We start from the raw sequence: 27838 nt of genomic DNA, 5'->3' as shown, positions 1-27838 counted from the left end.
TGTTCGGGATAAGTCGCACAAGCGCAAGGACAAGGCCAAGGTTCCCCCCAAGGCATCTGGGGCTCCCATTTCTTCCCCTCCGGTTCTGATTCAGCAACCTGTATCTCCGGTGAGGGTCGTTGAGCAGGGTTGGTCTCCTGATATTCAGCTTCCCCAGGGCCCTATTCCTGAGGTAGGGGCTTTCGGGCCTCGATCCCCCCCAATTATTTCGGAGGCTAGTGGGGCTTCTCTTCGTTCACCTCCACGCGCTGGGCCCTCTGCCACGTTCACCCCCACAGCTGCAGGCCTCAGGCCTCTGGAGGGCCAGGATTTGGGCCTTTCCGCTGAATTTTACAGCATGATCTCAGAAGCTATTTCCAGAGGGGTGGATGCGGAATTAGCGCGTAGATCCCAGGTCTCCAGGCCTACTCTGGCCTACTCAGGCCTGGCTCCCCAAGCAGTACAAGGGGATTCTTCCATTCTGCAAATTGATCCTCCTTCCCCTTTACACTCTGTGTTTAGCGCACAATCTCCCTTAGTGGAGGAAGGTGAAATCCAGGATAGGGAACTCTCTGGTGATGAGGGTTTTCCAGTGGACCAGCCTCCGCCCCCTGGGCTTTTCAGGCACACTCTTTTCAAATCCCTGCTATATAAGGCCAAGACTACCACCCACATGGGGGAGGCAATTTCTGCAGAAAGTGCTGCTGTGGGCCTGGATGCCACCGAGCGGCTCTTTGCTGAGCAGGTGGCTCTGCAAGATTTTATTCCATCTCCCAAGCTTTTTCTTGATTTAATCCAAAAGCAGTGGGATGAGCCGACCGCAGTTAAGCCCCCTGGGTCTGGTGATAGGAAGCTTTTCACATCTTCTCCAGAGTTGGAGGCCCTCCTGCAGTTTCCCACAGTGGATGCTCCCATCGCTGCTCTTGCTTCACCGGCGTTAATTCCTTCTGAAATTTCGGAAGGATTGAAGGCCGAGGACCGCAAGGCCGAATCGGTCATTCGCAAAACTCATCAGGCAGCAGCGTGGGCCTTGCGCTCAGCTACTGCAGCTTCCTTCTTTAATAGGACTTCTTTAGTTTGGCTGAGACAACTACAGGAAAGGCTGGATCCGGAGGAACTGCGCCTCCATCAGGATGTCAGAGTTTTCGGCTGATGCCACCCTTAGCGCGGCAAAATTTGCATCCCGAGCCGTGGTTTCCAATGTGGCTTCTCGCCGTTTGCTCTGGCTCCGCCACTGGCAAGCTGATATCAAATCTAAGTGGCGTCTAGCATCCACGCCCTTTAAGGGCGGGGCCTTGTTTGGTTCAGTGCTGGATCCCATTCTCATTGAGACTCGGGACAGACGTAAGGTGCTTCCCTCCACAAGTGCCCGTGTGACCAGAAGACCACAGCCTTATGGTAGACGGCAGCCCTTTCGGTCTGGGGACTCGGGGTTTACCTCTGCCCCCTATGTCCCCAACTATACCAGGGGGTTCTCCCAGGCACAGGACCGTGGCCAGGACCGAGCCGGGGCCAGAGACAGGGGGCGCCAGCAGAGTCAGGCGCAGAGTAGACGGTCATTCCGAGGAGCGGGCAACCGATCCTTTCGCAGATACCGCTGACTCGCAGGAGGTAGGGCCCATAGGAGGACGTCTCTTGGCCTTCGCCCACCGATGGGCGGAGCTCACGTCAGACGCCTGGGCCCTTCAAGTAGTGAGTTTGGGTCTCACGCTAGAATTTCTATCCATCCCCCCGAGAAGGTTCATCAGGTGCCCTGTGCCCAGGTGCCCGTCAAAGCGGCGCCTTATGGACACCGAGATATCTCATCATCTCACCATCAGGGCCATAGAGCAAGTTCCCAAAGGGCAGGGAGGCCTAGGGTTTTATTCCATCTTGTTCCTAGTACCAAAGAACTCCGGGGGATGGAGGGCAATCCTAGATTTGAAACAGCTCAATCAGTATATCAAATACCAAAAATTCAAAATGCACTCTCTAAAGAGCATATTGGCTTCCATCCGCCAAGGCGACATGATGACTTCCATAGACATCAAAGAAGCGTACCTCCATGTGCCCATTCATCCGGCACATCGGAAGTTCCTGCGGTTTCACTTCAACGGCCGTCATTATCAATACCGGGCCTTGCCATTCGGCCTCTCCTCGGCCCCGCGCACGTTCACCAAACTTCTGGCAGTATTGGCAGCCTCCCTTCGTTCAATTCCAATACGCATCAATTGTTATTTGGACGACGTGTTGGTGCTGTCGTCCTCTCGAGATCAGGCCCTCCGAGACCTACAGGTCACGATGGACGCATTGCAGAACCATGGATTTGTCCTCAATCTGCCCAAGAGCCACCTGCGCCCAACCACGTCCCTCCTTCATCTGGGAACCACCATCAACTCGATGTCGTGCGAGGTTTTCCTGTCCCCGGAAAGGAGGCAGAGTATATACCACCTGGCGCATCATGCGCTATCCCATCGGCGAGTACCGCTGCTGTCGCTGTCCAAACTGCTAGGGAAGATGATCTCCTGCATCAGCGTGGTGCCCTGGGCCAGGTTCCATGCGCGTCCTCTCCAGTGGTTCCTGCTGCCCTTCCAAAGAGCGCATACCAGTCATTCCCACATCAAGGTGCAGCTCCCGGGCAAGGCCAGGCGGTCCCTGCATTGGTGGATGTCGTCCAGGCTCCTCAGGGGATGTCCATTCAAGGAGCCGGACCGCGTTCAAGTTACAACGGACGCCAGCTTATTCGGATGGGGGGCCCATGCCCTGGACAAGGTGGCCCAAGGTCGATGGTCAGATCAGGAGCTGGCGAACAGCATAAACTGGCTGGAGTTGCGGGCCATCCGTCTGGCTCTCCTGGAGTTTCGGGACATTGTATCTCATCACCATGTGTTAATCTTGACCGACAATGTGGCCTCCAAGGCTCACATCAACCGCCAAGGGGGAACGCAGTCCAGAGCTCTGATGCTGGAAGCGGAAAGGTTGTTCCATTGGGCGGAGCCCAGACTCTCATCGATTCGGGCGGAGCACATCTCGGGCGAAGCCAACACTCAGGCGGACTGGCTGAGCAGAGCGACTGTGGATCAGGGGGAGTGGCAGCTCCACCCCATTCTCTTCCAGGAACTCTCTCGCCGCTTCGGCCTGCCCGAGGTGGATCTGTTCGCTCACCCGCACAACGCACAACTTCCCCGGTTTTACTCCCGATACCAGACTCCGGGGGCGGAGGGAGTAGACGCTCTACGCAGCCGTTGGCCGGCCGGCCTTCTCTATGCCTTTCCTCCTCTCCCGATCCTTCCGTCGGTCATTCAGAAGATCTTGACAGAACAGGCGGAAGTGCTGCTGGTCGCTCCAATGTGGCCCAGACGTCCCTGGTACGCAGACCTCGTCCATCTGTCCGTTTCGCGTCCTTGGAGGATTCCGGATGACAAGATTCAGCTCCACCAAGGGGCTCTCCGGCACCCGGGCCCTCAGCTGTTGCAGTTAGCCGTGTGGCACGTGAGCGGGAGATGCTAGCGGCCCTCCACTATTCCGACGAAGTCATTTCTACAATTCAAGCGGCCCGTCGCCCGTCGACTACCCGTATTTACGAGGCTACCTGGCAGGCCTTCTGCCGCTGGTGCCGGCGCACCGGGGTCGATCCCATCAAGGCCTCGGTGCCCCAGGTTCTGGATTTCTTGCAGTCCGGCCTCAACAAGGGGTTGGCACCAAACACGCTTCGCCGTCAGGTCACAGCCTTGTCGACGGTGGTCGGGGGTGGCCAAGGCCGCTCCTTATCCCAGCACTCGCGAGTTCGAACCTTCCTTAAGGGTGCTTCCAACTTACGACCGCCGACGGTACATCGTTATCCCACGTGGGATTTGACCTTGGTTCTCAGGGCCCTTACAGCTGCCCCCTTTGAGCCTCTACATTCCATCAGCCTCCGCTTGTTGACACTCAAGACGGCCTTCCTGGTGGCCATAACATCGGCCAGGAGGGTGTCGGAGCTAGCAGCCCTTTCTGTTCGTGCGGATCTTTGCATCTTCCACCCGAACAAGGTAGTGCTTCGTTTGGATCCGACCTTTCTTCCAAAGATAAACTCGTTGTTTCACAGAACTCAAGAACTTGTCCTGCCGGACTTTTGTCCTCACCCGTCTCATCCGCGGGAACGTCAGTGGCACCATCTGGATGTTCGCAGAGCTCTTCGTCGCTATGTGAAGCGCACGGCGTCGTTCCGAAGATCGGAGGCTCTGTTCGTCTCCTTCCAGCCATCTTCAATGGGACAGAAGGTGTCCTCCCACACCATCGGCCGATGGTTGAAAGCTTGCATTGCGTTGGCGTATGACACCCACTCCAGACCGGTTCCAAGGCGAATCACTCCTCATTCCACCAGGAGTGCGGCCACCACAGCGGCCTGGGCGACGCAAGCGTCTGTGGAAGAGATTTGCAGGGCGGCCACTTGGGCATCCCCCTCGCCTTTTATTCGCCACTACAAGATTGATGTCTTCGCCTCGGCTGAGGCGTCCTTTGGGCGGAGAGTGTTGCAAAGGGTCCTTCCGTCTGCGGAGGAGCCTGACCAGCCTAGCTCCCGCCCTGGGAGTTCATTGCTTTGATATATCCCATGATTGGATTCCCGGAGCAGCACACAGGAGAATGACCGTTGTCTTACCTGAACGGTCCTTCTATGGGTGCTGCGAAGGGAATCCAAACCCGCCCGCAGCTTCGGCTGGTCAGGGCTCCGTTTTGATTGTGACTCTCTGACTTGTTACTGACTGGACTTGACTCTGTAGTGCCGGATGACTTGCGGCTTGTTTGAGGATTGACATAATGCTCCTTCGGTGGACTTCGTAAAGAACTGAAAAGGAAACGGAAGTCCAGTCAGAGGAGGCGTAACTTTGAAATTTGCATACTCAGTCTCAAGGCTAGAAGGCTAAGTTAACCCGTGATTGGATTCCCTTCGCAGCACCCATAGAAGGACCGTTCAGGTAAGACAACGGTCATTTTGGTCAAACCTGAAATTGTTATCCAAGTTATTCAACAGACTTACATTAATGTTAATATGTTAAACTTCAGTGGTGCATTTAGAAATGGTGATATGTTTTCTTTCTTTAGTGTAAACCTGAATATAAAGTTCCTGGACTGTATGTTATTGACTCCATTGTTCGCCAATCTCGTCATCAATTTGGAACTGACAAGGATGTTTTTGGGCCAAGATTCTGTAAGAATATAACTGCCACATTCCAGTATTTATATCTCTGTCCATCAGAAGATAAGGTAGAGTTGTTGTTTTTAGCTTTGTTTATATTCATTAATTTATAACCTGTACATGAGCATTTGTTTAGGATAGAGACTCAATGATTGTTAAATAGGACTCTGGTTTTGAATAAGGCCTTTAAGTTGAATGTTGCTTTTACTTTGCTTTCAATTTTGTGAGGCACTTTTTCCTCATTACTTTGATTGGAAGAACTTTTCAATGGGAGTGCAAAATGATTGGAATTGCATGGACACATGTACAGCAATTATTGGTACTATTACATTAGCTTTGAGCATTTGTTAACAATTGCTATATAAGCACCTGCTTACATTCTGAACCAGCTTTTTACTGTGCACACACATTGCTGCATAATCCTATTTTCTAATGTAGATAGTCCTATAATTTGGATTTTATTGTATTTGAAATAATATTACTGCAACACTTGATATGATCAGGGATTTAGAACAGGGATTTTCAAATGTTCTCAGCCTATGTAATTTGTAAGTTTAAAAAATCTGGAACCCTTGATCAAGAAGCAGATTCTAGTGATAGTAAACTGGCTATGCCTGAGTGAACATTTTGGGGGTGGGGGTGGATTCCATTATCTGTCATGTAACTCAGAATTCTGTTGTATATAATTTTTAAAAATCTGATTTCTAAATATTCTGTGGTAAAATAGATTTTGCCAAGTTTAGAATAATATATTCCAAATAAGGCTTTGAGACATGTTGGAGTTTGAGTTGATTTTTATGTAATGTTGTCTCTGTTCCTAGTTACTCATGCTTTTAGATAGTTTGCCCTCTTCCTGATCTTTTTTTCACATGTAAAGGCTAGATGATTAGATGACACTTTCCCTCTTCCATCTCCAATGAGAGACTGATATTGTATTGCAGCTCAATGCATTTACTCCTTTCTCAGAATAAAAGATACTCAGATTGGAATATCTTACATTTCTTTGAATAATGGGAAGGAAGTGCATAAGCTCAAAACATGTTCCTTGTTTCATAGTACATGAAAGTTAAGTGTGCAGCAGGAGAGTATTTTCTGAGTAGTGCTTAAAAAAGATTAAATTGAAAAAAAAAAGTAAACTGACCTAATTTCTTGTTGAACAGAGTAAGATAGTTCGTGTCCTCAACCTATGGCAGAAAAATGGTGTGTTTAAAATAGAAATAATTCAGCCACTTCTGGACATGGCAGCAGGAGCTAGCAGTACAACCTCAGTGACAGAAGATGCCACCAATAATGAAGGTAGGAATTAGGACCACACTTTTTAAATTTAAAAAAAATCTCAATTTTCCCGTGTGCTGCTTGGAGAGTCCAAGCAAGCAAGAGTTAAATTCTGTCCTTCTGCCCAATGGACTGGATTGAAATTCTTGACCACGCCTCCTGGTCTTCCGGTATCTTCAGTTTTTCAATTCAGTCCATTGCCCATTAGGACGTCTTCTTAGTCACTCCTGAGACTTTTCTTCTTTTTCTTACCTGTATCCTTTACAAGCATTCGGTTCCCTTTTATTCCTTATTTGTTCCTTGCCTAGACATTTTTTTTCCTTCTAGCAACATTAAATTCCTTCGCCTCTCTGCATCACGACAGAGAGGCTCAGCTCTCCAGGCGTCCCAGAGTAATCTGGGCACTGGGAGCTGCTACCAGCTGGCTCTCTACCGCTGGGGTTTGTCTGTCAGGCAATCCGCGTGGCGAGACGCTGAATTCTTCAGGTGAGTTTTGGAGCGGAGCAACATCTGGCTTTCCCCTCTACAGCGGAGGCAACATGGTGCTTCCCTGGGTGCCGCCCCCTTACCATGGCCATTTTCGAGTGGCAAAGTTTCCCACCGTTTGTGCAATTGCCACGTTTTCTCAGCGGCGACTGGAGAGAGGCGATCAGAGCCCTCTCTTGAAGCGGCGAGAATTTTGGGCTATTTCAGAGGTTTCTCTGGCCGAGGCCAACCTCCACATCTAGCCTTTCGATCTCCGGTGCACTCCTTCACAATCTTCCACGCTTGCCCTGCTTCCCAGCTAATTACCAGCAGTCACTCTACTTGCCAGATCTCTGCCTGACCACTGTAGAAACTGACTACCACCATGGCGGATGAGATCTCCATGGACCCCTTTCCAACAGGCCAGTCCCCCAATCCGACGGGGCCCTATCTCAGGAAGGTGGGCAGGGCTGCAAGGGAAGCCATTGGGGGGACCAAGAGCAGCAAGCCTTATTCCAGGCAGCAATCTAAGGCACAGGAAAAGGATGCTTCCAGACGCCAGAAGGCCCTGGAGAAAGAATTCGCAAAGGCCCAAAGGCAGATTGTGGCATAAGTCTACCAGTCAGATCAGCTAGGAAGCCCTATCGGTCAGGATCCAGTTGGAGTCCCCTCTCTTCCTCCCGCTATCTCTGAGTGTGGAGTTTTTTTCAAAGAGGTTTCTCCAGGGGGTCCAGGTCCCCCTCCCTGGGGGGGGTGCGGACCTATTTGAGTGCGACCTACTTTCTGATAGGGAGGGTTCCTCTCTTCCTGTTCCTCTAGCCAGGGATCCCAATTTCAAGCCTGTGAGTGTGGGACCCACCCAGTAGAAGACCTGGGCCCAGGCCTCAGCAGAAATGAGGCAGGTGATTGCTACAGCAAAAGTGCGAGGCACAACCACAGGTTCCACAGCCAGCTCCTCCCATTGCTCAGGCCGCTCCAGTGCCTCAGGCCCCTCTAGCTCTGCAGCCCCCTCAGGGCCCTGGAGAGTGACAGTACCCCCACAGGCCTTCATCTCTGCCCCCATCAGTGGCCAGTGCTGAATCGGTTTGGGACGATGAGATGTGGGGGGGGTCATGGCTTATCGGATGATGAGAACCCCATTCCAGATAAACCAGCCTTTGCTTGATTGTTTCAACCATCCCTGTTCAAATCAATCCTGTTCAAGGCCAAGATGTCCACCCACATGGAGGTGGCGATGCCTCCAGATCAGGCACCTGCGGATCACAGTAAATGCCTGTTCGATGAGAAGGTCCCCGCTCAGGAAATTGTCCCTTCTCTCAAACTCTTTAAAGATGTAGTCCAACCCCTGGCGGTAATGACAAACACTTTTACTCAGTGGATCCTACCATGGAAGAGCTTCTTAAGCTCCCTTCCGTTGATCCTCCATTTCAGGCTCTCACTTCCACTTTAGTGCTCCCACTGGACCTTCTAGAGGGACTTAAGGCGGAGGACAAAAGAGCTGAACGGGCTTGTCACAAAACCCATCAAGCCGCAGCTTGGGCCATTAAAGCGGCCACCTCCGCCTCATTCTTCAATAGAGCCACGATTGCCTGGCTTCGCCAGTTACTCACTAGGCTCCTGGCAGGGTACGCAGACTGCGGCATAACGTAAACAAAATTGTAGCCGTGGTGGAATATTCTGCAGATGCCATCCTTAACACAGCGAAGTTTGCTTCGTGCGCCATGGCCTCTAATGTCACCTCTCATAGACTCTTATGGCTACGCCACTGGAACGCAGATATGCGTTCGAAGTGGAAGATTACTTCCGCTCCCCTTAAAGGGGGCAAGTTATTTGGGGAGGCCCTTGACTCAGTTTTAGTTGAGAACAAGGATAAGCGGAAGGTGATGCCCACGGTTTCCAGGCAATCGAACCACAGTTCATCCTCCTCCTCCTCCTCCCGCAGGCAGGCTTCTTGCCTAGCTGATCCTCCAAACAACAACACCTCCTTTCAGTGTTCCTACGCTCAAGAGACGGATCGCAATCAGGCTCGACAGTGATTTTGGGACGGGGCCCATCAGCAGCCGTACTCCCGGCGTCCTTTTCGGGGAGGGTTTGGAAACAAGCCCTTCTGTTGGAACAAGTGACCACCATCCCAATCCTCCCATAGGGGCACGGCTCCAACTCTTTGCCGCCCAGTGGGAGGAGATTACTTCGGATGCTTGGGGGCTCCAAACGATTTGGATAGGCCTCACTCTGGAATTCCTCTCCCCCCCCTCCATGCCACTTCATTCGTTGCCTGACTTCCAGATGCCCCACCAAGAGGGGTCTCATGAAGGCCGAGATCCATCACCTCAAAAAGATCAGGGCTATAAAAACGGTCCCCCCGGAGCAAGAACGCAGTGGGTTCTATTCCACTCTTTTTCTAGTGCCCCAAAGCTCGGATTGGTGGTGGTGGAGAGCAATATTAGATTTAAAGGAGTTGAACCATTATGTGGCCTACAAAAAGTTCAAAATGCAGTCCCTCCAATTCATCTTGGGCTGCATTCGTCAAGGGGACTTCCTAACATCAATAGACTTGAAGGAGGTGTACCTCCACATCCCCATCAGGCCCGAGCACCGATGATACCTAAGATTCTTCTATGCTGGGACCCACTTTCAATATAGGGCTCTTCCATTCGGCCTGTCGTCAGCCCCAAGGACATTTACGAAGATCCTGTCGCTGCCCACCTAAGGTCGCGACAGATCTGCCTACAGTGTTAACTAGACGACATCTTGATTCAGTCGTTGTCGCTGGCTCAAGCAACATAAGATCTACGCATCACCATGTGGACGTTGCAGAATCACGGTTTTACCTTCAACCTTGAAAAGAGCCACCTGACTCCAGTCACCAGGATTCGGCACCTGGGGATCGTGATAGACACCATCTTGCCAAGTCTTCCTGTCACCGGACCGCGTCGAAAGTCTCCAAGAACTGGTCCAAAAGGTTCGCCTCTCCCCCAGCACTCGCACTGTCACCCTGTCACAATTGCTGGGGAAGATGATCTCGTGTCTCTCGATTGTTTCTTGGGCGAGATTCCATACGAGAGATCTGCAGTGGTTTCTCCTGCCAATGCAGAGAGCAATTCACCGGTCAAGGTACGTCTACCCACCAAAGTCATTCGTTCTCTCCAGTGGTGGCTTTCACCAGCCCTCCTGAAATGGACTTACTTCAAGGAACCGCCCAGACTGACTGTCACAACCAATGCCAGCATCTTCAGCTGGGGAGCTCACTTGCACATGATAGTGGCTCAGGGATAGTGGTCAGCTCGCGATCTCTCGCACATCAATTGGTTGGAGCTGAGGGCTGTCAGCCTAGCACTTCACAAGTTCCAGCACTGCATCCAACATCACCATGTCCTTGTCCTCACCGACAATGTGGCAACAAAGGCACACATTGATCGGCAAGGGGGTAGCAGGTCCCGGTCCCTCATGACGGAGGCAAAGGCGATTGGTCGTTGGGTGGAACGTCACCTACAATTCATTCGGGTGGAGCACATCTCCAGAGTGAACAACGTCCAGGCGGACTGGCTGAGCAGCACCAGACTAGACAACTCGGAGTGGTGCCTCCATCCGCGCCTCTTTCACCAATTATCTCAGAGGTTCGGTCATCCCCGGACTGACCTGTTCACTACTCTGGAGAATGCTCAGCTCTCCCAATTTTTCACCAGATTCCAATGCCCCCGGGCAGAAAGAGTCGACGCCCTTCGATCCCCCTGGCCTTCGGGGCTGCTCTACGCCTTTCCTCCACTGGCGCTCATTCCCAGACTGATCAGGAAGATTCTGGAGGAGCAGGCAGAGGTTCTTTTGGTGGCTCCATACTGGCCCTGACGGACTTGGTTTGCCGATCTGACGTGCCTGTCCATCGCACATCACTGGAGATTCCTCAGGAATTGGTCTCTCTCAGCCAGGGAGTGTTTACGCATCTGGAGCCCCAGTGGCTCAAGCCAACCATATGGCACTTGAGAGGGACCTCCTGAGGAGAGCCAACTATTCTACCAAGGTGATCAACACCATCCAAGCCTCCAGACAAGCCACCACCTTGCAGATCTATGATGCCACCTGGACCACTTTTGCTAGCTGGTGTATGACACGCTATCTTCAACTAACAGCCGCTTCCCCCCCTCAAATCCTAGATTTTCTACAGCAGGGCCTTGATAGGGGTCTAGACACTAACACCTTACGACGCCAAGTATCAGCCTTGTACACGGTGCTCTCCTGTGGCAGCCATTCAGCAGGCACCCCGAAGAACGCAGCTTCCTATGTGGCGCCTCCAACCTGAGTCCCCAGGTTGTCCATTGTTCTCCTTCCTGGGATCCTGCCACTGTGCTCAGGGTTCTCACTGCCCCCCCCTTTGAGCTATTACATCATGCGACCTTACGACACCTGTCTCTTAAAACTGCCTTCCTTGTTGCCATTACTTCAGCCCGCAGGATTTTGGAAATTGTGGTTCTATTGGTCCGGGGCAATTTGTGTACCATCCACCCAGACAGAGTTGTCCTTCTCGCTCCATCGTTTGTACCAAAAATTAATTCATATTTTCACCATGCCCAGGAAGTTGTCCTCCCAGACTTTTGCCCATGACCGGAGGGAGCGTTGTTGGCACTCTCTTGCTGTTCGAACGGCAGTCAAGAGGTACATCACACGCACGGCTCCCCTTTGTCGGTCGGAGGCCTTGTTTGTCGCTTTTCAACGGATCTCGTTGGTCGAAAGGTCACCTTGTCCACCATTGGGAGATGGATCAAGGCTTGCATCTCCCTGGCCTACGAACAGTAGGGCAGCCCCGTTCCTTCTCGAGTGATGGCACGTTCCACATACAGCACGGCCACGATGGCGGTCTGGGCCACTCAGGCGTCGGTCGAAGAGATCTGCAAAGCGGCGATCTGGGTGTCCCTATCATTATTTGTCAGACACTACAAACTGGACAAATTTGCATCCGTAGATGCAGCCTTTGGCAGGAGAGTGCTGCAGGCTGTTTCTGAGACGCATTAGGGTTGTGTTGTTACTCTTTGTTGTTCCCGCCCTTGGACATTTCTTTGCGTATGTCCCTTGCTTGGACTCTCCAAGCAGCGTACGGGAAAATGACCATTGGCTTACCTGAAGGATCCTTTTCCGTGCGCTGCGGGAGAGTCCAATCCCACCCTGAAGTTATCTCCTTTGCATCGGAGTTGTTCTTACTTTTCATTTGTGGACATTGTTTAGAAGGATGGAACATTGATATTGACTTAACTTTCGAGACCATGCCTTCATTGAAAAACTGAAGATACCGGGAGACCAGGAGGCGTGGTCAAGAATTTCAATCCAGTCCATTGGGCAGAAGGACAGAATTTAACCCTTGCTTGCTTGGACTCTCCCGTAGCGCACAGAAAAGGACCCTTCAGGTAAGCCAATGGTTATTTCAGTCCTTGATATCCAAAACGTTGCCTGGAATCGTGGAGAACTCTTAATATATAGCTTAGGAGAATCAGTGGTCTGACTCAATAAAAGGCAGTTTCCTAAGTTTGAGTATTGATAGCCTTATTTGAAGTCTTATTTTGTTATAGTCTATGTAGAATGAACTGAAATAAGGTCATTAATTAAATACTCCTTTTTATAAAGGAATGCATATTTTATTCTGATGATGTGAGTGAATATATCAAAGAGCAGGAGTGCTCTAAAGAGCATTCCATAATGCTTTGTGTTTAACAAGACCTATTCAGATTGGTTATTTTTATATTCTTTTTCTTTGATTTATCTTCAATATTATTAACTCCTGTATTCTAAATAAATTTGCCTGAAAATAAGTTACTAGAATGCCATCTGCCTGATTAGTCTTGTGTTATGATATGAGCCTTATACATTATATGATCCTTAAATAGAATATGGATTTTACAGAATACAATACAGATTGTATTGGGAGAATGCAGAACCTCTTCATGGTGGTGAGACATACAGTACTGTGCAAAGGTTTTAGGCAGGTGTGAAAAATGCTGTAAACAAAGAATGCTTTCAGAAATATAAATAATGATTGTTTATTTCTGTCAATTTTCAAAATGCAAAGTGAGAGAACAAAAGAAAAATCTAAATCAAATCAATATTTGGTGTGACCCCCCTTTGCCTTCAAAACAGCAGCAATTCTTCTAGGTACACTTACACAAAGTTTTGGAAGGAACTTGGCTGGTAGTTTGTTCAAAACATCTTGGAGAACTAACCACAGATCTTCTGTAGATGTAGGCTTTCTTACATCCTTCTGTCTCTTCATGTAATCCCAGACACACTCGATGTTAAAATCAGGGCTCTGTGGGGGCCATGCGATCTCTTCCTCCTTCTTTACACTGAAGATAGTTCTTAATGACTTTGGCCGTATGTTTGGGATCGTTGTCCTGCTGCAGAATAAATCTGGGGCCAATCATACGCCTCTCTGATGGTATTGCATGATGGATAAGTATCCGCCTGTATTTCTCAGCATTGAGAACACCATTAATCCTGACCAAATCTCTAACTCCATTTGTAGAAATCAGACCCCAAACGTTCAAGGAACCTCCACCGTGCTTCACTGTTGCCTGCAGACACTCATTTTTATAACACTCTCCAGTCCTTCGATGAACAAACTACCTTTTGCTACAGCCAAATATTTCAAATTTTGACTCATCAGTCCAGAGCACCTACTGCCATTTTTCTGCACCCCAGTTCCTATGTTTTCGTGCACACTTTAGTCGCTTAGCCTTGTTCCCACGTTGGAAATATGGCTTTTTGGCTGTAACTCTTCCATGAAGACCACTTTTGGCAAGATGTCTCCGGGAAGTAGATGGGTGTACCTGGTCCCACTGGTTTCTGCCAGTTCTGAGCTGCTGGCGCTGCTGGACATCTTCTGATTTCGAAGGGCAATAAGCTTGATGTGTCTTTCATCTGCTGCACTAAGTTTCCTTGGCCGACCACTGCGTCTACGATCCTCAACATTGCCCATTTCTTTGTGCTTCTTCAAAAGAGCTTGAACAGCACATCTTGAAACCCCAGTCTGAAATCTTTGTCTGAGAGAGACCCTGTTGATGCAGTATAACTACTTTGTGTCATGTTGCTTTGCTCAATCTCGCCATGACATGAAACTGTCTTTCACAACCTCACCTTGGTAGCAGAGTTTGACTTCCTCACCCAGTTTTAAGCCTCCTACACAGCTATTTCTGTTTCAGTTCATGACTGGGTGTCAACCTACGTGGGACATTGATGATAATTAGCACCTGTTTGGTATAATTGGTTGATCATACACCTGACTATAATCCTACAAAATCCCTCACTTTGTGCAAGTGTACCTATGAGAATTGCTGCTGTTTTGAAGGCAAAGGGTGGTCACACCAAATATTGATTTGATTTAGATTTTTCTTTTGTTCGCTCACTTTGCATTTTGAAAATTGACAGAAATAAACAATCATTATTTATATTTCTGAAAGCATTCTTTGTTTACAGCATTTTTTCATACCTGCCTAAACTTGCATAGTACTGTATATAGAGTTCATAATCAGTCCAACTTAAAGAACCCTGCTGCAGGAGGTCAAAACTACTTTTAGATCGTACTGTAGAGGATCTAGAATTTGATCATTTTAGAATAACAAATTGAAGTATAAAGTGGTTTAAATATGGGAGCACTTCGAAATCTTTAATTGTATTTAAAATTTAAATATTTAAATATATTCCATAGGTTCACCACAATCTGCTACAATTCCATCTGAACCACCACAGGCTGGTGCTAATTCAGTAGCTCCTGTGCCACAGCTGCCTAGTTCTGATGCATTTGCTGCGGTTGCTCAGTTGTTTCAAACAACACAAGGACAGCAGGTAAGCAAAGGATTTGTGTTTTTAAAAATACTTTGTTAAGAAAATATTATTTAATATAATATTATCTTCAGTAATATATGTTTAAAACTATATGGAAACTTGTGAATTACATTGATAAAAAATGAAATCCGGTTTTCTGCTGTAATACGTATCAGCATATGAGTAAAAAAATGTTTAGCCACGCAGATAATCTATGCTTGCTCTCTGAGGAGAATATCAAACGTCCTAGACATGTAGGAAACTGTATTTTTCATTTCCCCAATAGTAGTCCATCTTAATAGCAGTCCACTGCCATTCCATTCCTCTAAAAGCAATCATGGTATGTTGCAGTGTTTCCATGGCAAAATCATATTATGCCTATTCTAACTTTTACACCATGTTGTAGTCTGCAAGGTAGATGCATAGTCACAAGAACAACTATCTTTTACTATAGTAAGTAAAATCATGACTAGTGGTAAACTGTAATTGAAATACAGTTCATTTTATTCAATTATTTTTGGCTTACTCAATATTCATAGATCTCAGAGAGCAATTCAACCGATGAAATATTTAAGAAATTAAATAAGTGACAAAGCTTTAATTCGTTTTCAAATAGAAGTATAGATACAAAACCAGGTCTTAAATGATATTGAAATAAAACCAAGGGTAGTACCTTCTGGATCTCCTTACATTCCATAATTGGGGGTAGCCAAAGAGCCCCTCACTGGTTTTTACATAAGAGACAGTTCCCAGTAATGAGAAACAAAGGGGGACTGTTTTAGGAGATTAATTCTTAGGCAGGAGAGAATATTGTATTAGTTCCATACACATTGGAAGTGCTCCAAATTTTATAGTGCCTAAGCAATGTCTCTGCTATCCCTATCCTTAAATTATATTAACAGTTGCAATTTTAATCTGATAGCTCCAACAGATTCTCCAGACTTTTCAGCAACCTCCCAAACCTCAGTCTCCAGTAATAGATAATAATGTAATGGCTCAGGTTCAAGCTATCACAGCTCAGCTGCAGACCACGACAACACAGCCATCAGAACAAAAGCATGATTTCCAAATACCAGAACAAAAAACATCTTTTGATAAGGTAGTATTTTTCTTCTACTTGAAAAGGAATTACCCAAATATCTTGTTTCAGGGGAAATCCATGACAACCTGTAGTTTAGTGCTGTGAGAACAAGCCTGGAGGCATCTCCTTGCATTCCATTCTTTCATATGCATGCAAAAATTCCATCTTCCATTTCTGTCTTTTGGTAAACCATAATGTTGGCATATTTATGGAGCCTTATATGTTTTAAATTTGTCCTGGCTATATGGAAAATTGTTGCTCTCTCTGAAACTATAATACAGTCCTGTGTTCATTTATTTTAAGTGTCTTATAGTTACCTGCTTGTTGCATTAATTCCAGGTGTGCATATAGCAGTCATGATGTAGATTAGCAGTTGATACTGACTTTAATATTTGAAATGGTCTAGGCTAAAGGTCTTATCTGACCTTTGGCCTAGATAAGATTGCCCTTAAAATTGTTGAAATGTCTGGAAAAAGTAGGAGAGAGAATTAAAGCTAGTTCTGGCAGGTTTAATGGCTAGGTTAGATTTTAAACAATTAGTATTTGGATTAGGTATTAGGATTTCCAATTTCAACTAAACTATTTCAGCCTTGCTGTTCTAATAATCATTTTTTTAAGATTAAGGAGGAGGCAAGGGGACAAGACTGTGGTACAGATGTGTTTTGTGGGGCCAACCCGATTCAACCCCATATAGTTTGAGTATAGAGACTGCTTTCTTAATCGTACATCTGGAAAATACTTACAAAAACTTACATCATGAATAACATGTTTTGTTTATTGTTCTATTATTGTGAAAGAAAATAGAGTTGGCTCAATGTAATATGTTTCAGAAGCTGTTGGATCGCTTTGACTATGATGATGAACCAGAAGCAGTAGAAGATACAAAAAAAGAAGAGGCCACACCTTCTCCTTCACTCTCTCAACCAACATTGTACGTTTTGCTTTTTTTTCTTTTGACAATCATAAGCAGGTGTTAATATCAAAGAGATAATATAGAAATTTAAAGTTCATAGGTGATTTGCATAACTATTTGAAAATTTTATTAGCAGTTTATAATAATATTTTGGTATGTAAGTATTAGTTGGTTGAAAGCTTATTCAGTTCCTATTGAATATTTATACTCTTAACTGAAATGCAAATTCACAAACTTAATTTTGATTTTAAAAAATGACAGATGGAGAAGAGAAAAATGGAAATCATAGTTAAAATGGAGAGGGGAATATGCAGTCAATTGAAAACTGTTCTCATGGGAAGGGAATATTAATAGTGTTTTAAATCAGCTATACAAAATACTGTATTATTGATATCCTGTTGAATTTTTTTTATACCTTAGTGGATTTCCAGGTGAAGGCTTACAACAACCAGTTTATCCTCAGCTTCCAAATATAGATCAGTTTCAGCAGAGAATGCTGGGAATGCAACAGGATGCAATGCTTCACCAGGTAATGGAAACATTTCCATTTTATTACTTCTTATTTCAAAATTGAGACCGTCTGCTTTCTAGGAAACACTATTCAGATTCTACTGCTTATCTGTGCATTCTTCTTGTGCAAGGTCCCCCTCCCTCCAAATGGACAGATGCCTAGCTATGGACTTCTGCCTACACCACAGTTTACACCTATAGGTCAACAAGTTATACAGTCTTCACCTCAGGTGCAGCAGCCTTTTCAGTCTTCTTTTCCAGCACAAAGTGAATCACATTTACAGAAAGCACATCAGCAGGTAAAGAGCTATTTATACCCAATATTTTAGGCCTAATGCTATATATTGTTTCAAGAAAATGTTGCTATACTGCTTACCAGATTCCGTTACAGCATATTTCATTTACTAATTTTAAATTACATGCATTGATTTTTCAAATGAGATTGTTGGTGCAAGTTACATATTTTAGATTTTAAAGTTGAGGAATTAAATAAACAGTATTCAGTGCTAGTGATTTGAAATTGCAGAAGAATGTAATAAAGAGGATGACCTTCCTCTGACAAACTAACTGCTTGCAAATTCTGAAGATATAGAATGGGAAGCCCATTCCTTTAAATCGATATGTTTTTCAATCATAGCTCAATAGATCTTTAATGAAATCTGTACCAGTAAACTAAGATGGAAGAGAAATAGTAAACAATTTTATTCTGGTTATAAAGTACTAAGGTAAAAAATCAGAATAAATACACATATCTTACACATTTGTCCAACATTGGTTGATAGAAGTTAAAGCAGAAATCTCTTTATGCCAATGTCATTTTCAGTGCATTGAATATAAAATTCCATCTTGCACAATTGGTCAGGCAACATTTTTATAATTAGAATTCCAAAAGAGGAAGTAGATGTTATTTTTTTTGTTTAGTTTGCTATTGTTTATTGATAGCTTATGTATTTTTCTTTTGGTATATTGTTTTGTAAAACTTGTAAAATAAAATAAAATAAATTGAAAAACTTGTTACAAAAATCAAATAACTTAGAAATAACATTATAATTATTTCAGGTAAAATTACACAAATTATACTGTATAAGGATCATCGATGTTAAGCTTATATTTTAGTCAGCTACCGGTATTAGAGTATTTATGAGAAAATATTTGATTGATAACTTTTTACTTTTTATTTGCTATTCATAATCCTATGCGTTTTTACTAAGAAATAAATTCCAAGAAGCGCAATGGAATTTACTCTGCATGTATTAATTATATTACTCACATCTCCATTTAAAAGACTAACGCCACTCTTTTGAAGACAGCAAAGTCCACATTTTGGACTGCTGGTTTGAAAAGGGGTAGGTCAAAGAGGCCATCTATATCAAAATCAAACAGCTCTCTCTTAATAGAGGGGGAGGGATATGACATCCTCTATCTCCAGTCTACAATGCAGTCGTTTCAACAGTTCCAAGAAGACTCCACATCCATTTGCACTACTCAGGTGACCCTGACAACATCCCCAGATGACCTCAGTGACTCTAAAAGAATGCAAATGGCCAGCTGTCTTCAGGGAGTAGAAATCCTTTCATTCCCCCATATCCAATCAGAGCTGAAGAAACTTCTTGGATGAGAAGCGAAATGTCTTCAAAGAAAAACCATAAAGTTCAGTTGCCTCTTGAAAAGCACCTTTGGGACAATCATTACTTGGATGACTGAGAATCTCCACATACATTGTACTACAATTTTAATATAAATCATATGTAGCTTTGTGACTCTGTAACATGATTATATTTCAGGTTTGTTGTACGTGTGTGTGTGTATTCAACATAATTAGAGGAACAGAGATGAAAACTTCTGTAATTCAGTAATTCTAGTTTCAAAGTTGATACTGATTAGAAAAGAGTACCACTGATCATAAATCCTTGCTGATTGTTTAAGGAACTGGAAGTGGATCAACATCCAACTCAGGAAGGAAAAAGACACGAGAACAGAAAGTCGAGATCTAGATCAGCATCAAGGTAGGAGTGCTTTATAATTAATAGTTTTTTAAATAAGTGAATGGACATAACTGATATACTGTAGAAGGCTAGGTTTTAGTTTTTATAACCCAGGTTTAAATGGAAGGGAGAATAATTTTTAAATAATTTGTAAAAAATGATTGTGGAAAGTAATACAAATTACGCAAATACACAGGACAACACTAACCATATAAAGCAATGAAGTGTATGACCCTAGCAATAAAAAGGCATAGAAGTTGTTACAGGAAGTACCCCCTAAAAATTTCATTTTATTGCTTGAAAGTCATCAGCTTCCATAAGTGTATTAGGACAGGGCATTCAAATTACTTACTTTAAAAGTTACATAAATAAGTAGGATCAATTTCATAAAGTTTCTTCAGCTAAAAAGACTTATTGACTTCACATAATTTCTCCAAAACTTTAGAGCTTCAAGAAGCAGAAATGATACCTGGATCCCACCCCACCTGCCACCCTTCTCGCTAAAGAGACGGTGAGGAAGGGAAGCAGCCTGGATTCTGTTAGCATTGGGTGGGGTAGGAGGAGTTGGGCTGCAAGACATGTGTCCTACCCAAGACTTGCACCTCCGTTGTGTTTCTCACTGTTTTGTTCAGGGAAGCACCCTGTAAAAAAAAATCTTATGAGTTCAACTTCCCTGGACAAAACAGTGAGGACACGACGGAGCTGCAAATCTCGGGTAGGGCGCATGTCTCGTAGCCCAACTCCTCCCACCCCGCCCCAATGCTAACAGAATCCAAGCTGCTTCCCTTCCCCACCGTCTCTTTAGCGAGACAGGTGGCAGGTGGGGTGGGGGAGAAGTGAGAGGTGTGGAGCGAGACGTGGCTCCTCTTGCTGTCACTTCTCTTCCCCCCCCCCCACGGGCATGTAGCAGCAGTTATCCACAATTTTTTTTACTGTTATTTTGTCCTGATCCACGTGGCTCACTGGGCCACGTGGGTCAGGATGAAATAATGATAAAACAAATTGTGGATAACTGCTGCTACAGTATCCTTTGGAACGCCTGTGCAAGGCGCGTGGGGTGCATCACTTGGCCTCCTGTTGCTTTTGTGTCCATAATCGATGGCAAAAGCAGCCACACTTGCTGGAGGCCACAGTCTGAGCAGCACCCGCAAATCAGCTGTTTTTTGAATGGCAGCCGGATCGGCTCAACTAATCCGATTAAGGAGCCAAGAAGCACTGAGGTGACCGGGGAAGGGCTTCCTCCTGTACTTGCCACGGCACCCTTTCACTAGGGCTTATTTTTGGGGAAACACGGTAGTGCCTGCTGGAACCCATCTCTGGTTGTTAAGCAAATGCATGGAAGTAAAATCCTTCTGTGCCTGTGAGCATCTTGCAGCTCTAGGCACAGAGAGAGACAAGAGGAGAGTTTAGCCTTGTGCTTGGTTGGATTTCAGCTTCTGAAATCTTTCATTAGAAAGCTCTTTTAGGAAGCCCCCAGAGATGAAAGATTCCTCTTGGCAGGCTGCAGCAGCTTCCAACTTTCCCTGCTAGCTTTCCCTTTGACTATCTGGGGAAGCAGTCAAAGAAGATTGCCGAGGGTGAGCATATGATTGTGGGGTTCTTGACAATCAGTTGTAATTGGGAACAAGTTGCCAAGTACTTAGATTGCAATCATATGACTGGATGGTTGTACCCTTGCCTTTAATAATAGTTAAGCGAGGACTACCAATAGTAACATAAAATAAAATTGCTAAATCCCTAATCAGCAGTTGTTGAGCATTATATACTTTCTCTGCTACCCCTTATACAAATTAATAAAGGAATCATGGTGATTATTAATATTCTTATTGTATATGAACAATACAGAAGAAAAAGGGAAATGTAATGAGAAGTTTATTCTTTAATAAATGCCCCTTAAAGAAGAGGGGGAAAGACTAAAGTGAGGAAAGGATAAAAAACAAAAAAACAAAGATAGCTGTTAAAGAGTTTCCAATTTATACACTTTATTTGATAATTTCAACTGTCTTGAAGTCTGATGGAGAATTATCAGTAGTCTTGAACTATAATTTTGAGTTATTTGTCCAATATTTTTTTCTGCATTGTTGGATATCCTTAACAGAACTGGGGGAAAACATGAGATTTTTTAAAATTCTCCAATTCATCTATATATGTAGAATGGCCCATTTTTGAAATGTCATTTTCTTGTGGCATACTTAAAGCAAACTCACAGTGAATGACTGAGATCAGCTGTACAAACAGAAAAGATAGGAATGAACCATCTCAGTATCTAGATTACTGCATGCATTTCTTTTTATACTAGATCACCCAAGAGAAGAAGATCACGATCTGGTTCTCGAACTCGAAGATCACGGCATCGTCGTTCTCGTTCTCGATCCCGGGACAAGCGCCGTCATTCTCCTAGGTCACGGTCCCAGGAAAGACGTGAGAGGGAGAGAGAGAGAGAACGCAGAGTAAAAGGACTTCCTCCAATCAAACCAGAAACCGTTAGTGGTGAGTATTTTTTAAAATAAATTTTTATTAAGGATTTTGAGTACAATAGAAAAAGCAAATACAAACTAAACTTGGGGAGTGAGGGGGGAGCAAAGAAAGAAAAAGAACAGAAAAAGAGGTACTTGAAGAAGTGACTTCCAATCTTTATCATATGAGTATAAACAAACTTAGTAACCCTCCACTTAACCCTCTATATCTATAAGGTTACAAATAAATCTCTTCTTCCCATAACTTGTCCCTTATCTACATGCAAATCCATACATTGTCAACTTTTGAGTCCCATAGATCTGTCTATGAAGATTTAACAGAGCTGTATAGAAAAACACCTTATCTTTGGTCAAACAAATCAATTTTATATTTCTCCCTTTTTACTTCTAACAGTCTTTTAATTTCTTCAGATGTTGTTGAAGGATTTAATCTCTCTTCAACTTTTCTGTCTCCCAAACCAAAGGCTTCTTCAAGGCTTTAGCATCCTCTTCTGTAAATCACATTAAAAATCATTATTGAGATCATTCTCTTTGTTTGTATTTCTATGTTGATATTGAAAGCTTTATGTAACTTTTGTATATTCACTAGAAAGTGCTACTCCTGGCCATTCTTTTGGCCTGCCACTTATGTTTCCACTTTAGCTGCCTTCTCTATATTGTGACCTAATTTTTTTTTAAAAAAAATTATCCAGTATTTCTGGTTCTAATATTTCTACATCAGGCAGATTTGTCTGACATCTCTCATTTAGTATTTAATATGTTTTGGATGTAGCCTGCCTATAGAAGCAGAAATCATTACTAATACTGTAGCTGTTAATTTCTGACTCCATTCTTCAAAAATTTCCTAAAGTATTTTAAGTGTAACAAGGTTTTGTGTGATTTTATAAATTCCAACACTAACTAAAAACAAAATGCAAGTTTTCACTCTCTTCACATCCTTTTCTGCATGAAATCACTCTCCACTCTTATGGTATCACTTAGGATAGACAGAATAATTGTTTTTCTATGAATGGCTATATAATTATTCCCAAAGTCTTACAGTACAAGTCTGAATACTTCATATTTATCTGAACCATTAATTTGTTTATAACTTTCTTGAATCAAAAGCTTATTTAGCCTTTTGCCACTTATTTCTAACTCATTAAATTCTTAAGCTTATTGTTATTTTTTTTGTTTTGTTTTGAATAAACTTAAATTCAACAGATTGCTTTTCAGATTTGTTCTGAAGACATTTGATAGCTTTAAAGTAGCAAATAAATAATTTCTGAAATTGAAAGTGAGGTTAGTGAACCTAATGTCCTTTAAAAGGTTCTGCCAGAGTTGCAAGTATATGGCTGTTCCCTTTATCTCCTGGTGCTCAACCCCACGGGACATTGTTCTCCTGTGGTCCCTTCATGAGCTGTCCAGAGCACAGGTGCATAGAGATATTCCTCAACTTACAAACATTCATTCAGCTCCATTTGAAATGTTGCTGTGTAGAGGTCCTGAAGTCACATGATCAAAATTTGGGCACCTGGCAGACTGCCTGCATTTTACATCCATAGGGGCGCTTCAGTTCCCTCTGCTTCTCCATCTCCCCTCCCTCCCCACTCTGCTTTTTTGGCTGCTCTTCACCCAGCCCCAGAATTACACAGCTTACCCAGCTTCCTTCTGTCCCAATTCCCTGCACCAACATTTTGCCTTTTGCACTCAGCCACCATGCTCAAAGTAAAAATGGCTTGCAGTCCTTAATGGACTTTTGCTGACCAGGCCTGAAACAATAAGGCTTTAAGAATTTGTTTATAGATAAGAGATGGACATGGGAAGAATAGATTGTTTTTTTGTATTTTAAAAGAAAAGGTTAAGACGGATAAGCTATTAAAATTATTTATACTTATGGTACTGAAGAAGGAAGTCATTTCATTTTTTCTTTACTTTTATGTTATTCTTTCTGTTTCAGTTTCTATTTATTTTTTCTTTATTATTTTTCTTTGTATTTTTATCTATATTATAACTTTTAACAAAATTGCTATAACAGTTTTATGATCTAGATTTAGTAAAGATTTTTATACATTTGAAATAATGTTCATTTTAATATTAAGTTCATTCAACTATATTTCTCTATTAGTTTGCAGTACAACTCTTTGGGTAGGGCAACTAGACAAACGAACAACACAGCAGGATGTTGGAGGTCTCCTGGAAGAGTTTGGTCTAATTGAATCTATAAATGTGAGTTTCAGTCTCATAACAACAACAACAACAACAACAACAACAACAACAATAATTTTTGAATGTTCAGTTGGCTGAGTTTCATGTTTAATGAATAAAGTATATATAATAATAGCAATAATAATAGCAATAAAAAGCAAGTTAACAGTTCATTTGAAACTTTAGATTTTTCTGTGACATATGACTATTATTAGTACGTTAATAAAAGCAAATATATGAAAAATAAGTAACATTCAGTTTTACAGTTTCTAGAATATAATTTCCTTGACTTTTGTCTTTAGTTATAGTTTAATTTAGTTAGTTAATTATTTGGTGCCTTTGAGCCAATATAGATTCTTGGCAACTACCTGGATAAGTTTCTACAATTTTCTTGGCAACATTTTCAAAGTGGCTTGCCATTGCCTTTTTCCTGGGACTTACAGAAAGTGACTGGCCCAAGGTCATGAAGTTGGCTTCATGCCTAAGGAAGGACTAGAACTCATGGTCATTTGATTTTTAGTCTGATGCCTTAACCAGCAAACCAAACTGGTCCCATTATTAATAATAATATTAGGTACACTTTAAAATCACAATACATTTTAAATAACATATATTAGTCTTGTAAAGTAATTTAATATTTCTTTGTTGAAAATAGATGATCCCCCCAAGAGGATGTGCTTATATTATAATGGTACAGAGACAAGATGCAAACCGTGCCCTGCAGAAACTGAGTCGTGGTAACTTTAAAGTCAATCAGAAATCTATAAAGGTATTATGTTTACATTTTTCCTTCCTAAAAAGAATATTTTGATTGATTGATTTTTGAACAAGAACAGTAATTCAGTGCCTATAAGATTATAACATAGAAGGTGAACATCATCTATAAGTGTTGAGGTAAATTAACATAATTGTGTTTCTTCATATTTATATTGCTGTAGGAGTGAAGAATAGGGAAATATACCCTGGTTATCTGTAGTGTAATGTCGGTTGTAGGGCTGATTCAACTGCTTTAGCTTTTCAGATTGTGTATGACAACTACTTCAAACAATTTGATTGGCACTTGATAATTTTAAAACAACGTGGCAGTTATTCCTATTTCACTTCTTTCTCCTCCTTTAATTTGACGATAAGAGCCACAACTATATCTTTTTTAACATATTACTATAAATCACTAAAAAAAATGAAAAGAAAAAGAATTCATGGTGGAATCAGCTGAACCACTATAATCAGCAAGGGATATGAAATAAATATATGTGATTTCTGCATAGCTTTAATTGTGATTGAACCAGTTCATTACCTACCTGGTTTTATGATTATGTTGAACTGAATGAATATAATTTATTATCTTAATAGTAAAACTTGTTGTCTGACAAGTGTGCTCTTTTTCCTTCAGATTGCTTGGGCTTTAAATAAAGGAATTAAGCCAGATTATAAGCAGTATTGGGATGTAGAATTAGGTGTTACCTACATACCATGGGGTAAAGTTAAACCTGAAGATTTGGAAAGTTTTTGTGAAGGAGGAATGCTGGACAATGATACACTTAGTCCTGGTAAGAAAATACATTTATGTTTAAATATAACTTCTATAAAAATAGAAGTTTTAATTAAAATCTTTGTATACATAAAATATTTTAATCAATTAAAAATCACAATTTTAGTTGTTCGGGGATTAAATTAGATGCTACATACAAAAAGTAGTTTTTAAAGAAAAATGAAATTTTTCCACTTAGCAAGAATATGAGGCTTGGAAATAGTTATGTGATTCTAAATATCTGAAATACTTCAAGAGAAGAAAATACAGTTCACCATTATACACAGTCTTAAGTTTACACTTCAAGGATTTTAATATATTAGAATAGGTTCAGAAACAGCACAATATAGATAATTGGTAATTAGAAGTTAAGTCTTATGAAAAGATGTGGAAGGAGGGATAATGTAGGTCTTTTCAATACTTCAGGGAAGAAGTCAAAACCTGTTCATGTTATGATGCCAGTGACTAAGTAATGGATTCAAACTGCAAGAAAGAAGCGTCTGACTGAATGTTAGGAAAAAAATATTTCTATTAGAAAGAGCAGAGTGGAAGTTGAATGAATTACTAAGGGGAGAGGAGAGTTTCTTTTCATTAGGTGTATTCAGATAAGAGTGTTAACCATTTGCCAGGGATGCTGGAGTTCTATAAGTAAACAGAGAATTAGACTTGACAGTTTAAATAACCCTTTCAACTGCATGATTCTATGAGATTGGGATACATAGCAATACTGCTTCTCTTGGTTATAGATGTCTAAGCTGATGAAAATAAATGCAGACCCAGTCAAAACATAACAGTATTATAATATGAAAGAGGCTTGGTTATAGTGAGTTTTGAAAAATCATTTTCAATTAAAATGCAAGAAGCTGAAATATCATTTGTAAAACCTTAATATATTTATTTGTATTGAAATATCAAATTTATAAACTGCCCATCTCACTCACAGAATGACTCTGTACCCAATTATAAAGTTTAAATATTAATTAATATGGAAGTTATACAGTCAAATGGTAACACCATTCTGTAAAGAATGCAAATGGCTTGGTTGCAGGTATGGCCTCTTGATGCCTTTTTTAAAAAATGAAAGAGAGTTGGTTTGCTCCCGAGACAGCTTGTTATTTACCTTGAAAACAACATTAGTTGTCCATTAGGCCAACTAAAGGAGTTGAAAGCAGGGATATTTTAAAAGAATTTCGTTTTTAAGTTTTCAAATAGCTGGAACATGTTCTTTAGGAAGTCAGGACAGAAAGTGTAAAATTACCTTCTTAAATTGTGCCTGCTAAAATAGCAGCCAAAAAAGTTGCAAGTGAAAGGTAGCTTCGATATTGTACCCAATTGACTATATTTTTCACCAAGTGAAATTTCTCTTTGTATAGCCAAATTATGCACAATTTGTGAGGTATCCAAGGCATGGATTTGGCCCATTTAGAAACAGTTGTACCCAGTATACAGCAAACATAGTTTTGTAAACAAATTCACTATAATTAAACAGGAGAGATGTCTAGACTGTCTAAACAGGCCCAGGAGAGATGTCTAGACTGGACTGGGACTGGGACCGGGAGGCAGAGGAATTGATTTCCTGTCTCCGTTACAGCTTCGCTCCTATCCCCCCCTGCACTTTAAAAGGGCGTTTTGCCACGATTTCATCGCTGTGTCTGCAGGACCTCAAAAGGTCTGACCATCTATTGGCTTGGCTTAGGAGTAAAACTGGAAGAACTAATTTACGGACTCCCTGTGGCAGCTACTACCATCAGCTGCCACCATTACAATTATCACTGCCTCAGGAGTGCTTTGTTAGCTGGGAAGCTGAACTCCCTCTAGTGGCCATTACGGGTACTTATCTGAAACCTTTACCATCATCCAGCACTATTACATCAGAGAGGCAGTGTGCCAAGAACTTAGACTCCCTCCAGTGGACATTGTTAGTATTTCTTTTTGGACATATACTTTTCTGGACCATTTACAGCTTTCTATCGGACTCCCATTAGACCTTATTAACGAGAAGGCCAATCCTAAGATCCTGCCTTCACCAATTCGCACAACCGTTTAACCGCGCAATTTTTATCTGGTATGATGAGTGCATGGGATTGTATGTGTTTGAGTGAATGATCCCACTTTTATTATTCATTATCATTGTATTTTTATGTGTTTTAACTTTCTGTGGGGACTGCTTGGGTGAATGAATGAGTATGTCTGATTCGGAGGACCTGCCGGGAGAAGCGGGGGCCATGGGGGTGGCTGAGGGAACTAGAGACACGGGAGAGGGTCGGGGTATTACGGTCGTAACAGGGAGGGGCAGATATGGCGGGGACTTCAGGGCAGGCCATTACCGGGGAAGGAGGGTTCGCTACATTACAGAGATCCCTCCTTCCGGCCCTGTGAGTCCCACTCCGAGACCAGATGGCGCAAGTAATCAGGACCCTGGACTCAGGCTGCTGTCGCTAAATGCCAGGTCTGTGGTACATAAAGCTCCT

At 43.0% G+C, this 27838-nt stretch overlaps 1 protein-coding gene across 4 annotated transcripts in view; it reads left to right on the top strand.

Annotated features, from left to right (window-relative positions):
* The window catches only part of SCAF4 (SR-related CTD associated factor 4), an 84169-nt gene that overhangs the window by 32750 nt on the left and 23581 nt on the right, over positions 1 to 27838 (top strand). For 2 of the 4 annotated variants that reach the window (XM_087721592.1, XM_087721589.1), the window contains exons 4-15: positions 5044 to 5205; positions 6298 to 6433; positions 14568 to 14704; positions 15606 to 15782; positions 16595 to 16695; positions 17098 to 17206; positions 17319 to 17486; positions 19114 to 19193; positions 21472 to 21662; positions 23757 to 23857; positions 24492 to 24605; positions 25230 to 25386. In XM_087721592.1, coding sequence (XP_087577718.1) covers positions 5044 to 5205; positions 6298 to 6433; positions 14568 to 14704; positions 15606 to 15782; positions 16595 to 16695; positions 17098 to 17206; positions 17319 to 17486; positions 19114 to 19193; positions 21472 to 21662; positions 23757 to 23857; positions 24492 to 24605; positions 25230 to 25386 — 1633 coding nt within the window. The remainder of the gene's footprint in view (positions 1 to 5043; positions 5206 to 6297; positions 6434 to 14567; positions 14705 to 15605; positions 15783 to 16594; positions 16696 to 17097; positions 17207 to 17318; positions 17487 to 19113; positions 19194 to 21471; positions 21663 to 23756; positions 23858 to 24491; positions 24606 to 25229; positions 25387 to 27838) is intronic. The other 2 variants (XM_087721590.1, XM_087721591.1) reach the window with 2 other exon arrangements.

The sequence above is a fragment of the Thamnophis sirtalis genome, unplaced genomic scaffold (genome assembly GCF_051295495.1).
Source record: "Thamnophis sirtalis isolate CommonGarterSnake01/CBP01778 unplaced genomic scaffold, rThaSir2_p1.2 scaffold_8, whole genome shotgun sequence".
NCBI lineage: Eukaryota > Metazoa > Chordata > Lepidosauria > Squamata > Natricidae > Thamnophis > Thamnophis sirtalis.
The sequence above is the reverse complement of the archived record's forward strand: the minus strand, read 5'-3'. Positions and strand labels throughout refer to the sequence as shown.